Source organism: Pteropus vampyrus, unplaced genomic scaffold, assembly GCF_000151845.1.
Source record: "Pteropus vampyrus isolate Shadow unplaced genomic scaffold, Pvam_2.0 Scaffold570, whole genome shotgun sequence".
NCBI lineage: Eukaryota > Metazoa > Chordata > Mammalia > Chiroptera > Pteropodidae > Pteropus > Pteropus vampyrus.
The window spans coordinates 178,214-192,353 of NW_011889351.1; the positions used below are offsets into that span (position 1 = coordinate 178,214).

The window sequence follows — 14,140 nt, forward strand, 5'->3', positions numbered from 1 at the left end:
GCATATGGGTTTACCCTCTTCAATATGTTTGAAATTTTTTATGATAATGGGAGGGAATGAAAAATAAGCAGAATAAGATATGTCCCATTGTCACATATCTGTTTCAAAAGCACTTAGTATAAAAATGGTTTTCTACAAGGAAGAAGAGATACACACAAGAAAATGAGTTTTAGGTGGATTAAAAGTGAAATGAAAACATTAAACTTTGAAAAATATTTATGATCTTAATATAGGGAAAGATTTCTTAAGACCTAAAAATTAAAACATTAATAAATTCAACTACATTTTTAATTAAATAACACTCCGTAGCCTCAGTGTTCAAGAATAGCTACAGTATTTTCCAAACGTCTAGAACTGCAGTTTTAAATAAGCACAGTGATTTGATAGTTGAATGGTCTCTTAGAGGTTTTAGTGAATAGTTTTTGCCTAAACTAATTGAAAAAATATCCAGCCAGATTTATTTATTCCTCTCTCCCAGATTCTGTCCCTTGCTCTAGTCTGTAGTTTAACCAAAGGACATTTCTCCAAGAGGACCATAATGCCAAGAAAACTGAACAAGCATTAAATATATAAACCTTTTTAAATTTAATTTACAAAAAGGAAGGGGTGAGTAAAATTTTAAACACGAGTTAATGCACTCAGTTCAGCAACATTTCTTGGGGCCAAAGCTCCTTATCCTTATTGCCAGATTTTTTGCCTCCCAGGCCTGGCCAGCTCAGCTCAGCTTGGGAGGCAGTGTCCTTGGTTCCAACAACTGTTGCTGAGCAGAGAAAAGAAGAGCCTGAGGGCTGTTTCCCTCCCAGGGGAAGGGCACATGACGTTTTGGCTCTTTACCTAGAACCTGGTGAAGCAGCGAGTGCTTCACCAAGGCTTCTGGTGAAGCAGCGAGTGCTTCACCAAGGCTTCTGGTGAATATGGCCCCAGAGAACCAGGCTGGCATCAGTTTCCTCTTGCAGCAGGGCACTCCTGGGCCTAGGTCAGAACCAGGTAGTAGCCATCTGGATTCTGCAATGAAAGAAGTAAAAAGGGTACCACTAGGATGAGACTGGCCCCCAACCACCACTACTGTGCTGCTCCAGAACCTCCAAAAGGCCTGCGTTGCATCTGCCACACCCGTGTTCTTTCAACCCCACCTCGAATCCACCTGTTTGGGAAGCCTCCTGCAGTGTAGCGGGCCCTCCAAATAACCAGAACAAAGTGACTGGTCAGCAAGCACCTGCCCTTCTGCAGTGTATATTGCAGGTTAGGTGAGGTGGGAGAGAGAGGGAGCCTTAATAAATTCCTGAAGAGAAGCGGGCATTTTTTTCCTTCACGAGAATACATTTATTCAGTCACGTTTTTCCTGAGCAATAAATAGCTGTCTTTCAGCTATATGAATCTCTGTCCTTTTGACACAAAGCTGGCATCTCCCTCTAAAACCCCTACCTTTCTTCACCACAGCCACAGAGTACAATTCATCCTTAAGATTCTGAACCACCTGCAAGGAAGGTGTCACTAAGACAGTTCAGTTCTTAGAGCCAAAGAGAACCAGGGCAGGGAGAGGGAAACAAGTGTTCAGGCCTTTGTGGGGCCTTACAGGGAACTGCTTTCCCTTTACGTGGTCTTTGAAAATGAGGATGCCCCCAGGGCCCTGGTGGAAGAGGCAGTGGATCTGATAAGCTGGGAGGGCCAAGAGCTCTGCCAGTTTCCCCATTAGCCCTACTGCACTGAGTTCATCCAGAGAAATCTCTTGATAAAAGCCTAGGGTGCAGGTAGCACAGGGGCGCAGGGGTCGGTGGGGTGGGGGGCGTCCAGAGGGAGCCTCTGATACCAGGAGGACGAGAGGGCATGGTGACAGCCTCATAGGGAGTGGGGTGAGGGGAGAGGGAGAAGGAAAAAGACAAATCCACTTAGTTTTCACTTCTTATTCCTCACCTTTGGGGAGTTCTCAGACTGAGGGGAGCCCCAAGTTGAAAAGAGGGGATGGGACATCTACATATAAAAGACTGAAACCCAAGTATGATAAGGTTACAATGTTCTAATCCCACTACTAATAGAATGACAAAATCAGATGGGGTTAGGTTGTAGAACATAGAAGAATAAACCCAGGGAGACGTCCTGGAAGGAAAGGACTCATCTGGTCATGGAAGACAGGGGAATGCCAGGGAGGACATCATGGGTCCCAGAAATGGTGGAGCATCACTTTCCAGGCCAGAAGAGGTTTCACGCAGTCACACCTGAATTTCTTGTCTTCCGGGGAGAGAAGCCAGAACCTCACCCGAGTCAAGGTTCTTAGGAACCTCGTTCTCTTGCCTAGATGCTGCCTGAGCCACATAGAAAGCCAGTGACGTATGGGCCTGGGCCAGGGAAACGGTCAACGTATCAGCCCTTCACACCTGAACTAACAGCTCCCACTTAGAGCCCCCATCCCTGGGAGAGACCCCGCCTCTTTCTTAGGCATTTAATGAATGCTGAGAGAGAGAAGATGACAAAAATCCATCTCTGTCCCCCGAAGTTGAGTGCTGTAGAGGGGATGGCCACAGAAAAAAGGTCACAGGAGCCTAAGTTTTTAATCCAGCCCTGCCAGCCTTGTTCTGTGACCTCAGGCAAGTCAGTGTACTCCTTGGGCCTGAGTTTCTTCCTCTGTAAAATGAGGGAGTAGAATAAGAGGTCTTGAAGGTGACTTCTGGCTTGAACATTCTATGAAACATTACTGCTAGCTGAGTTGGTAGGTGCCACTATAGTGGGAAAGGGGATCTGGTTGGCAGTGTCCAGCACCTGGCTCTAAGAGTGTCGAAAAGGCGGATCCCGTCGGCAGCCCCACAGATCTGGTAAAGGTCCCGGCAGGTAAGCTTCAGCAAATCAGTGCCTGCAGAATCAGACAAGGTCAGATTTGGGAGGAAGAGGCCTGGGATCAAAGGTGGCCAGGGACACAGTCCAACATTAGTAACCCTAGTATGTCCAAACCTGAGAGTCAGATTTGGATTCAAATCTGACCATCATTATTTAACCTCTTGGAGCTCTGTCCTCAGGGGGGTAGTATATGGGATAATAATAGAAGAGAAGAGAGTTTAGCAAGCATGGTGCCTGGCAACTCTTAGTCTTAAATAAAAAGTTATTTGAAGGGCGCACAACAAGCCAGGACAGAAACAGGCCTCCTGCCTAAGTATCCCACCCTCAGTCCCCTACAAGTCTGGTTCCTGCCAGACCCCAGACTCACCAGTGAAATTGGCTAGCATCCAGCAGTAGCTGGAGAACCGGTGCCGATGCAACCGCTGCCGCGTCTCTAGGATGGAGGCTCCTGAGTTCAGATCCTGAGGCATAAGAGGGAGGCTGGGATAACACCCCAGACCCACGGACTGAGAACGAGGGGGAGGGGAAACACAGCCTCTGCCCTTAGGAGCCCCAAGTCTGAGAGGGGAGACTCATTTTGCTGGTGGGAAGTGCCTGGTCCTAACAGAGAAGTTTTGCAACCTGTGGCCATACCACATCTGTCCACCAGGGAGCAGGGCCACTACTCTGGAGAGTAAGATGAAGATGTTGAGAAGGCTCTGGGATAGTAGTGGGTGGTGGGGTTGGAAAGGAAACTCACCTCAGCTGCGGTGCCCACCAAGGTGTCCAACACGAATGATGGTGAGCAGCAGAGCCTATGGGGAAGCAGAGAGTCAGGGGCTCTGCAGAGCAGTGCAGCCAGTCTCCCGCCCCACGCACCCTCCCCCGCCACGCACCCTCCCCCAGGCCTGCCCTGGGAGGCAGAGCTTGCCAATGTCACTCACACGTTCCCCAGAGGCACAGGGCTGAGCCTCTTTCCCTGCCTCAGCTGCACCCCTCAGCCTTGCTCCTCCCCCAGTGCATGAGCTGAGGAGCTCTTCATTCTCACCCTTTAGGACTGAGAAGTTGCTCATCCCCACTCACCTCTCTGGGGACAGGAACTTGCAAGAGTCGGGGGAAGTCAGAGGGCTGAGGGGTTGGTAGGACCCTGCGCTAGGTTCTGGCCACGGTGAGCACTGTGGGCAAACAAACAGTAAGGCGGGCCTGGACAGTCCAAGGGTGGTGGTGGCTGTTCCCTCACCTTCCTCCATCTGTCTATTAAGAGCTGACAAGGGGCCTGCCTTGGGCTAGACTTGGTCCCTGCCCTAGAGTGTCCACACAACAGGAGAGTGAACTAACCTGCTGGTCTGCCTGGGGAGTTGGGACAGGCTTCCTGGAGGATCTAGCCAGAAGCAGCACCAGGAAGGGAGGGTCTCCAGGCAGAGGGAGCAGAAATGAGGTGGGAGTGATGGCAGGACACAGCAGAGGCAGCCTGGAAGGCGTCAGCTCCTAGAAGTCTTGAACAATAGTGCGGTTTGTCCTTTCAAAGAAACAGGTGGAATCACTGGGGGCTATGATGATCCTGGAGCAGTCACAGCCCTTGAGGCCTCAATTTCCCCAGGTGTACAATGAAGATCTTTTCTCCAAATCTCCCCTCCTGCCCCCACCACCCTAACACATACATCTCCCTGAAGACGGTGCTCTCACAGGCAGTCTGATACTTGTCTCTCTCATGCAAGGGCTTTTTCTCAATCTCCTGGTCAGTTTTCAGTTTCCGGTCAGCCCCTTTGGGCTACAGAAGGGAGAGAAGGAAATCTCAGAGGCACCCTCTTTACCTGCTCACTTCTCATTACAGAAAGGGCTCTAAGAAAGAGATCAAGCCCCATCCCTCTGTGTACAGAGAAGGAAAGAGTCCCAGAGACAGGACCACAGGCTGAGGGTCTACAGCAAAGCATCCGCACAGCCGGTAAGGCAGGGTGACAGCCCTGAGAGGGAGGGGAGAAGGGCTCCGGTGCTGCCTGTACCTTAAACACCTTGATGAGGCAGCCCGCTGAATGCAGGTGTTCAGGCGGAAGCTCCTTGTCACCGGGTTTGAAAGTGTCAACTTGGAGGTGAAAGGGGACACCTTTCTCTCCACCTTTTTTCCGAGGAGTGAACTCAGTGCTGATGCAGTGAACCTGAGGTGGAGAAGTAAAGAGAAAGCAGGGTGACTCCAGGTCCCACTCACATTTTAGGGATTCCAACTAAAACCCCTTACCTGCCTGTCACCTGTCAGTCACTTTCCATCCCCAAGCAGTGTCTATTCTTAAAGTGTAACTTCTTTCGCTTGTTCAAAATCCTTCACTGGCTCCACAAGGTTATGGGATGATAAGCAAAGTTCCTGACCCTGACATTCGAACATTTTAAAGAGTCAAGCCAAGCTTTTCTGCATGGCTGCTTCTCCCCCACCACTGAACCCCACTGTCCCAATGAGCCAGCCTATGACCCCAACACACCTGCAGAGTTCTCCCTAGAATCTTCTACCTGGAAAGTTCTCTCTGCTCACATCTGAGCCAAGACATCCCATTCTAGGGTAGGGTTGCCAGTTAAAATACAAGATGACTAGTTAAATTTGCATTTCAGGTAAGCAACAAATACTTTTTTAGTATAAGTGTGTCCCAAGTATTACATGAGATATACTAAAAAAAAATTATTTTAAATTCAAATTTAACTAAGTGTTCTGTATTTCATTTGCAAAATCTAGCAATCTATTCCAAGAAGCTTTCTTGGCCTGCGTCCCACATGGCCTGCAGGCTCTGTGTTCTGCCTGGCACCAGAATTCCAAGGGCAAGCGAGGTCTTCCTCTCTGTTCACATCCACCGCCCAATACAGCCCTCCCACAATCCTCTGAAGAACAGTTAAAGGATCTAACTTTACAGGTGGAGAAACTAAGGCTCACAGAGATTATTTGACCTGAGCAAGGTCCATGCAAGGAAGTGGTAGAACTGAAATTGTGCCATCTGTTTGACTCCTAACCCAGATGCTTAGACAATGGTGGGCACTCAAAAAAAGGACAAGGTGTTTGATTATAAAGGGAAATCTATTCAATGTAGAAAATGTGGAGAACACTGAAAAAATAAAGATATTTATAAAAATATAAGCACAGGACTCTCCCATCACTCCATCCCTCAGATATATAGCACTATTAACATTCAATTATTATCTCTTCCTATCTTTTCTCTGGGCAAGAAAAAGGAAAAAAGACTTGTGTATACACACATTTTTATTTTTACAAAATAGAAATCAAACTTTAAATACAAGTTTGTATTCTGCCTTTTCTTACTTATAGGAAAGCAGTTTCTCTTGTCATGAACTGAGACATAATTTCGATGGCTACATAACCACCATTGTGAGCCTGTACTAATACTTATTTAAAAGTTGATCCTCTTCTGATGGGCATTTTAATTGTTTAAAATCTTTTATAGGATAAATTCCTTGAAGTAGAACTACTTGGTTAAAACGTATGAACATTAAATTTAATAAATTTTGCCCAAGTGCCACCCTACCTACAGAATAGGTGCACCAATCTGCATTCTAAGGATTTGAGGGTGTCTGTTTCCCCAGACCTTACCAATAATAGTTTTTTAAAGTCTTTGCCAGTTACGTACATGAAATTTTAATTAGTATTTTATGAGGTTAAACTGTCTACATTTATTGACAATTTATATCCTTCTTATATAAATTGTCTGCTTATATCCTTTGCCTATTTTTCTATTGGGCTTTCATTTGTTTTGTTTTCTTATTGATTTATAAGAACTTTTTATATATTAAGGATATAACACATTATATGTAGCAACTATTTTTCCCATTTGGTCTCCTTTTAATTTTGATTTTGCCTGTGTATTGCATACCATTACTTTTTAGGAAGCTAAGTTGTGTCCTGGGTTTTGTAGTTTCTTCCATTGCTATAATGTTTTACGAGTCTTCCCTATGGTGAGATTCAATAAACACCTATCCATATTTCTTTTTTTTTTTTTTAACACCTACAGCACCTGGTCTTCCTAAGTGGTCTCCCATCCAAGTACTAACCAGGCCCCACCACCTTGCTTAGCTTCCGAGATCAGACGAGATCAGACGAGATCAGGCATGTTCAGGATGGCATGGCTGTAGATCTTATACATATTTCTTCCTCAAAGTACTTTCTGGAAGTGATTCATTCTTACTGTCCCCTCACCCTTACCCAAACTCACATTTCTTTCCCACCTAGGGTGCTGCCGCCCTTATCTGACCTCTGGCCTCGTCCCAGTCCCACCTTCAGACTCACCTGTAGGAAGAGGGAGATCCTCTTGGTTGGGTCCCAATGAAACTCCACCGTGTTGAGTTGTGAGGGCAGCATTTGGGGTTCTATTACCCCCACGGACAGTGGCACATCTGCAGGCATAGCTTCCAAACAGGTAGTAAGGCTCAGCCCTCCCCATCCATAAGGGCTTCCAAGCCAGACAGTAGCCCTAAAGGGTCCTTGGTCCCTCCCCATTCACCAATGTCCAGGATTCGGTCCCCAGGCCAACTCCACCTCTACCTATCCAGCTGCTGCCGCTCCGTGTACTGCAGGTGCTGGTCATGGAACACCACACGCACCACACTCTGTGGGCACAGGAGGGTACGGCACATAGGTCAGAGGGTGCCTGGGCCTTTGGGAACCAGTTCCCACACCTGGGGTAGGCCAACCTTTCCATCCCCTCCCCCACCTTGCCTCCCACCCCCTGGGGGTATAGGATTTAGAATCACTAGATTTGTGTCCAGATGCCCACCTGCCATTCACAAGCTGTGAAACTGGGGAAGTAACTTAGAGACCTTGAGCCTCAGTTTCCTCATCTGTAAAATAGGGGAGTTAATACTTTCCCTACTCTTAGTCATTCTACCTGTTTCTTCTCTTTGCAGCACTTATCAATTTGCAATTTGTAAATCAATTTGTAATTGCATATGATTTGCGAAATTACATGTTTGTCTCACTCAGTGGAATGCAAGCCCCCCCCCACCCACCCCGAGAAGGGAACTACATCTGTCTCTTTACTGTTGAATCCCTAGCTCAGTGAACAGTTTCTGGCAATGAATGATTTTTCTGAGAAAAGGAATCATGTGTGTGAATAACACTATGTAAATTTCTAAATCTTGGTTCTGTTACTTACTGGCTCTTTGTCCTTGAGAAAAATACTTAACCTCTCTGTGCCTGTTTCCTCAACGATTCCTACCCACACCTTTGAAGGTCAAACGAAAAGGTAGACTTGTGAGGGTTCTACTTGACAATGACATCACAGCGATGACACTGGCTTCCTGCCCAGAGGGACAGTCACACCCAGCCTTTGCCAGTTCTGGGAGGGGATGCACTTACCTTCAGAAGCCGGGGCCACTGGGTGGCATCACCCAGCTTGGAGCTGCAGAGCATTTGCACCTCATAGGACTGGCCTGGGAGAGATTAAGTGGATGTGTGAGCCCCACTCTTAGAGCAGAGATGGGACCTACCACACCAGCCCACCCTGGGTCCGGTATCCAGAGCTTGCCACCCCACTAACCCCTCTCTTCCCAGGCCCAGCATACCCTGGTTCAGGTAGGTGAGGGCTTCCTCCTGCTGCTTCACAGCTGGCGAAGTGGCTGCACAGAGCACATACTGGAATGCGAGGCAGGGAGGCTCCTCTCTGGGGATGCTGGGCAACTCCTCCTGCTTCAGGTGGGGCAAGGGCAGGGACTCCCTGCCAGGGAGAGGAGAGCACTGCCAGCTTGCTGCTCTATGGGACTTTGACTCTCCCTGTCAGGTCCTCCCTCCAGGGAGCCTCCAGTTTCCTATAGCAGGCACCCCAGCAGCAACCAGGACCTAAGGGGCTCTCATCCAGCTCCTCTGGCCTCTGGGACACTTCCCTTAAAGTGCACATCCCAGATACTACCAAATACTTACAAATATCTGCCATAGATTACCTGTTTGTAACCTCAGGGCTTGCCTAATACCAAGTCAATGTCCAACAAAAGCGTCCTGAGTGGGTGATGGTCAGGGTATTTTGAGATGTCCCAGGACCCACTAAGCTCCAGGTACATTTGACCTTTTCCCCACCTCCAAAGGAACCCAAGAGCAGGAAGCCCATCCCCTTCGGCTTGAAACAGATGGTCCTATCACATCCACCACAAGTCAGACCAGGGCCTTCCTCGGGGGCCAAGGGAAGGGCATCTGGCCCTTACCTGAGCAAGCTGCTTGTAGGCCCAGGGTACAGTTCCCCTGGACTAGGCCACAGGTGCTCTGGCTGGTTGTGCCAAAACAGCATCTTGGAAGGGACCAGGGCCGGCTCTGTGACAGAGAGTTCAGCACTGAGTTGGGCTGAACCCATTGGGTCAACCGCCTAGGGCCTCAGCCTTTATACACAGACACAAACCCACTAAAGGGTGGTGTGAGGCCTGGAGACTCTGATTGGCTGAGCATTCAGGGCTCTGGGAAACTTAAGGCCTATTTGGCAGACCAAGCTGGGGGAAATCCAGAAACAGAGTCCCCAGAGCTCCCCAGCATCATCAACTTGAAGGGGAGATGGTGGTGTGGCAAAACAAATCCACTCACCCACCATTCTCCGAGAGGCCCAGGACAACGAGGGGCACCCTCAGGCTTCACGCTTGACTCCAGATCTGTAAGTCATGCAGAATCCTGGAGACCCCTGTGTCTGGACCCTCACATGACCCCATGGGAGGAGCGTAGCCACTCCTGGGAACAGGACAAGCAGATACACAACATTACATGGACCTACAAAGGGTCTTTGCTCCCTGATGGTCTCCCATCCCTCCTCCCCCCACCCCTACACACAGGTGCACTATGACAGGACACCAGTCCTTTCACTGGGGGCTGCCTTGCTAGGGGACTGGAGTTTACAGAACATAGTCCAGCTTGCTGTGGAAACAACTCCGGGGATGGTGCTGGGAGGAAGAGCCTGCCTGTGGGGAGGAGGGGGGCGTGCTTGGGGGTGACCCCTCCCAGGGCAGTAGAAGGAGAGAAGCTCCAGTAGGGCTGGTTTCTTTGTCCCTCCTCTGCCCTAGGGTACAGGACAGAATGTGTTTATGGACGAATACAGTCTGCCTGGGGGAAGGCTTCCTTCCTCAGGCTCAGCTCCCGTTGTCACTGTACACAGACAGCCCCAGCCCACCTCGGTCCAGCGCAACTACTGTGTTCGGTATAAACAGATGGGGGCCTTGCAGAGAGCAGAGAGACAGGGCTCTGAACATGGGCCGACCTCATGTGACCCTAGCTATCTAGGCTCGTGATTCTGAGGGGCCTGCCTAGGGGAGAGGGAAAACCAAAGAGTACCCCCTAACACCAGGCAGGGCACCTCCATCTCCAGGTACCTGGCCCTTGGCCCTGTATCTGCTTTCTTGTCCCATCAAACCAAACAAAATGGAAAAAGGAGAAAAGGGGGATGGGAACATTCCTGCTCGCAGTGGCCAAAGATCCCACGATAAGATACCCAAGATTTTGAGAACCACCCATTGCCCAAAGCTGGATTCAAGGCCCATGGAGCCGTCCAAGGTTGGAAAGAGCAGGGGAAGGGGTCTAGGATTACTTTTGCATGCTTTAGAAGGAGGGTCTGAAAGGGTGGTCAGGTATTAGAAGGAGGGGTGTCAAAGGGGCTTTTCGAAGGTGTATTAACCTAGATGTACAGAAACAATGAACAGGATTTGCTTAGGGCACAAACAAAAGCTTTTTGTAAAGAAGGTATAAGCCTGGGGCGTGACTACCCACCCTGACCTACCTGCCCAGTTACATATGCCCAGGATTTATAATCAGATCACCCTGCGAGGTTACTTTCTATAGAACCCAGTGGGTTCTCTATCTACAATGGGGAGCAGGGTATGGGAGTGGTGGTGGGGCAGAGAAGATAAGCAGGCAGGTAGAGGGAGAGAAGTGAAGGCTGTTATGGGCCCCCTTCAAGGACATCCCCAGGAGCTGGTCCTGGGAGTGGGACTCCAACTCCAGCACCCAGTCTCCCACCCTCCACCTCCAAAGCTGTCTGTATCCTCCCCCTTTTCTCCCCTGAATTCCGTCTCTGTCCTACTGGCTGCTACTCCCACCTTCCACCCATCTCAGAGTATCTACCCTTCTGTCCCCATCCATGTGTTCCTGGGCCTGTTCCTGGTTTTCCATGGCTCTCTGTCTAAGCAAAAAAGCCTGGCTTGAAGCAGAAGGAGGCTGGCCACTCATAGCCCCACCGCCCCACCCTTTCGCTGAGTCCCCCAGATCTGTTTCAAGCTAAGGGAGATGGGCTTCCTGCTCTTGAGTTTCTTTAAGGGTGGGGAAGAGGTCAAAGGTACCTGGAGCTTAGTGGGTCCTGGGACACCTCAAAACACACTGACCATCACCCGCTCAGGACACTTTTGTTGGGCATTGACTTGGTATCTGGCAAGCCGTGAGATAGCAAACAAGTAATTGACCCAGAGAGGCCTTAGGAAACTTTAGTCCAGGACCCTCACTCTCAGAGCTGAGTCTCAGGCCCTGGAGGGTGTGAGGCCCCCACAAGGTAGGGGCATGGGCCAGACTTTACCTTTCTGAATCTGCTCACCTTATCAGCAAAATGAGAGCAAGTCTTCCTTTTCACCCAGTATGGCAGCGAGGATTAAAGGAAAATCTGTGATGCTGTCATCTTTTTTCCAGGGTTTAATGCCCAAGAGCTCCTCCCTGGGGTAGCAGGGGACACCACCAAGGACACCAGTGTCTCCACCAGAGCCCAGTCCTAGGGGGTACAGATATGACTGTTCCAGAAACTTGCCCATACACAGATCATTTCAGGGACAATTTTTGGGGTGCAATTTTTTTAAATGAATTTTTTCCCGCCCGAAATGCTCTATCATTTTGAAAGCCATGGCATAACTCATCTTAATAATATCCTTTCAGGTTCCCTAAGCCAAGGAAGTAACTTTTTATCTGTAAAATTTTCTGAGAAACAATTCAGCAACCTCCTCTAATCAAACGTTTTGTTTTGTTTTGTTTTCTATCCCAAGGCAACATTCCAACCTGGGGAGTTTGAGACTGAGGGGCCAACCCCTCCCTCAGAGAAAGAGAGGCCGAAAGGAGGGGTTCCTCATTCATTCATTCACTCACTCATTCATTCATTTGACAAAATGTTATTGAGTGCCTACTATTACCAGGCTTGCTTGTGCGCAATCGCACACTTGCTCTTCCACTCTCCCTCTTTCCTTCTCTCTCTCTCTCTCTCTCTCTGTCTCTCTCTTCCTCACACTAGTGTGTGGGACCTGGGGCGGTGCCCCTGGGTGGGTGGAATCCCGCCTATCCAGGATTCAGGCACTCCCTGCTACTGTCACATTAGTGGTCCGAAGGCCTGGGCCCTGAGTTGCAGGTAAAATGATTTTAAAAAGGAACGGATGAGAGCACGATTTTTGAGACATTGTGTTCACAAACGCAAGCACACACACCAGAAGCTGACAGTACTACATGGCAGTCCCTGTGTGGTCTGTGCGTCTGTGCACACAAATTCCCTCACCCCAGGAGGTGGACCCTCCTCCCAGCAAAATGTCTCTGAGGACACCGGGTGCCCAGCTCCACAGGGCACCACACTAAACAGTGCCCCCTAGAGTCAGTCAACGCATAGGCCTGGCTCTAAGCTCCCAGTCTTTTATTCCTGAGAGTCCCTCTCAACCACCAGTAAGTATCACCTTGGAAAGGTACCCTCTGTTCACTCTTCGAGTTTACCGCCCGCTTCTTAACACTTCCTGCAACCTAGCGAGTTAATGCTTATGTTCTCATGTCCTGTCTCTGCCCTTCACCAAATACCTTCAGAGCAGTCATCCGATATGCAGTTTATTCTTTATGTACTTTGTCTAATGTTTTTTTCCCAACAAAAGGGAAACCCCTTGAGGGTAGGGACTAAGAGAGGTGCGCTAGTGGTGGGCTTAAGAGTATGTTTGCTCAGATAGACTGAGTTCAAGCTTAGCTGTGTGTCTTTGGGCAAGTCACTTAACCTTTCATGCTGCAACTATAAGAAAATAGATAACAAGAGCCTCTACTCCATAAGGCTAGTGTGAAAATTGAATGAGATAATAATTGAGCTCTCAGTAAATATTGGTGTCTTTTTACTATGTATCCCCAGTGCCTAGTACATCATAGGTTTGTTTATTTAACACTTAAAAGTATAGGTTTATTTCTATACCACTTATAAGTATAGAGGGTCTGTTTATCAAATAAACAGTTCTTCAGTGCTCAGTAAGACTTCAAAGTGCTTTCAAACAGTCTACCTTCTGAGAAAGATGCTATTTTTTTCTATTATTCTATTACCATCACCCCCATTATACAGACGGGGACACTGAGGCTCAAATTGGTTAAGTAGCTATCTCAAAGTCACACAGCTAAGATGAGACAGAGCCAGGGTTTGAAATTAGACAATCTGGGTCACCGTCCCTGTTCTTAAATCACTGTATTATGTCCCGCTCTGACTGATAAATTTAGTGTGGAATTTAAAAATTAATTTCCAGGCAATATTCCAACCTGGAGACTTGGAGAATGAGGTCTACCTCTCCCCCAAAGAAAGAAGGGCTGATGGGGGAAGCTTTCCTCATTCATGCATTCATTCATTTATTCATTCGACAACTCCCAAAGAAGTATCAGACCCAGGAATCTGATTCCAATGATGGCAGTGACCTTGGGACTTTCTGAGCTTTGGCCTTTCCAGCTGCAAAGTGGGGACAAAATGCTTTTTGTCCCACTCCTGGGCTGTGAGCCCTAAGAATGAGTAATATGAATGATATGAGTAATATGAATGCTGCAGTTTTGATAGTTGGGAGGGGGGCTAATGATGGGGTGGCAGGGGCAGAAAACAGATGTAGTCTCATCATGAGAGGGATTCTACTTGACCTGGGAATTCCCTTGGGATGAGCAGCACATGGAGGCTGCAGGAGGGAGGGAAAGGCATTATGTGCACCGGAAGCAGCTTGACCAGAGGATTTAGAGTTGTACAATCTGGGTGGAGGAGGCCCAGTCCCACTGCATGTTACAACTACCCTGTGAGGTAAGATGGTCCTCATTTACAGAGTCAGAAGCAGAGGGATGCACCTCGTCTCGGGTTATAGCTAGTGAGAAGTGGGCTAGGACCCGAGTTACCTCACGGCTCTGCACACCTGTCATCCACCCAGGCCAAGATATAGGACTATCCTGTCCTTCCCCACAATGAAACCTTTGCCCAGAGAACCCCAAGAACCCACCACTCCAGCTCTCTTTCCATTTTGCTGTCCTTGAGAGTCAGAGGGATTCCCCTATGACACAGGAATGACTGTACCTACGCTCCTCTGTGGAGGACCCCCACAGCCTCCTGTCACTTGGCGCCATTCCCAA

The 14,140-nt window shown here is 48.6% G+C and overlaps 1 protein-coding gene and 1 pseudogene across 1 annotated transcript; both read right to left on the reverse strand.

The window, feature by feature from the left end:
* Positions 1-1,274: 1,274 nt before the first annotated feature.
* LOC105308382 (transcription factor CP2-like protein 1) lies at positions 1,275-9,083 on the reverse strand. The gene is given in 18 exon segments (XM_023525544.1): positions 1,275-1,397; positions 1,400-1,477; positions 1,598-1,740; positions 2,258-2,317; positions 2,320-2,336; positions 2,758-2,848; positions 3,200-3,293; positions 3,572-3,626; positions 3,895-3,986; positions 4,469-4,582; positions 4,815-4,967; positions 7,094-7,200; positions 7,308-7,413; positions 7,581-7,592; positions 7,594-7,644; positions 8,162-8,235; positions 8,368-8,519; positions 9,001-9,083. Coding segments are annotated over 18 exon segments (1,548 nt in total). The 3' UTR covers positions 1,275-1,331.
* Positions 6,810-6,941, reverse strand: LOC111733477 (annotated as a pseudogene).
* Positions 9,084-14,140: the final 5,057 nt, after the last annotated feature.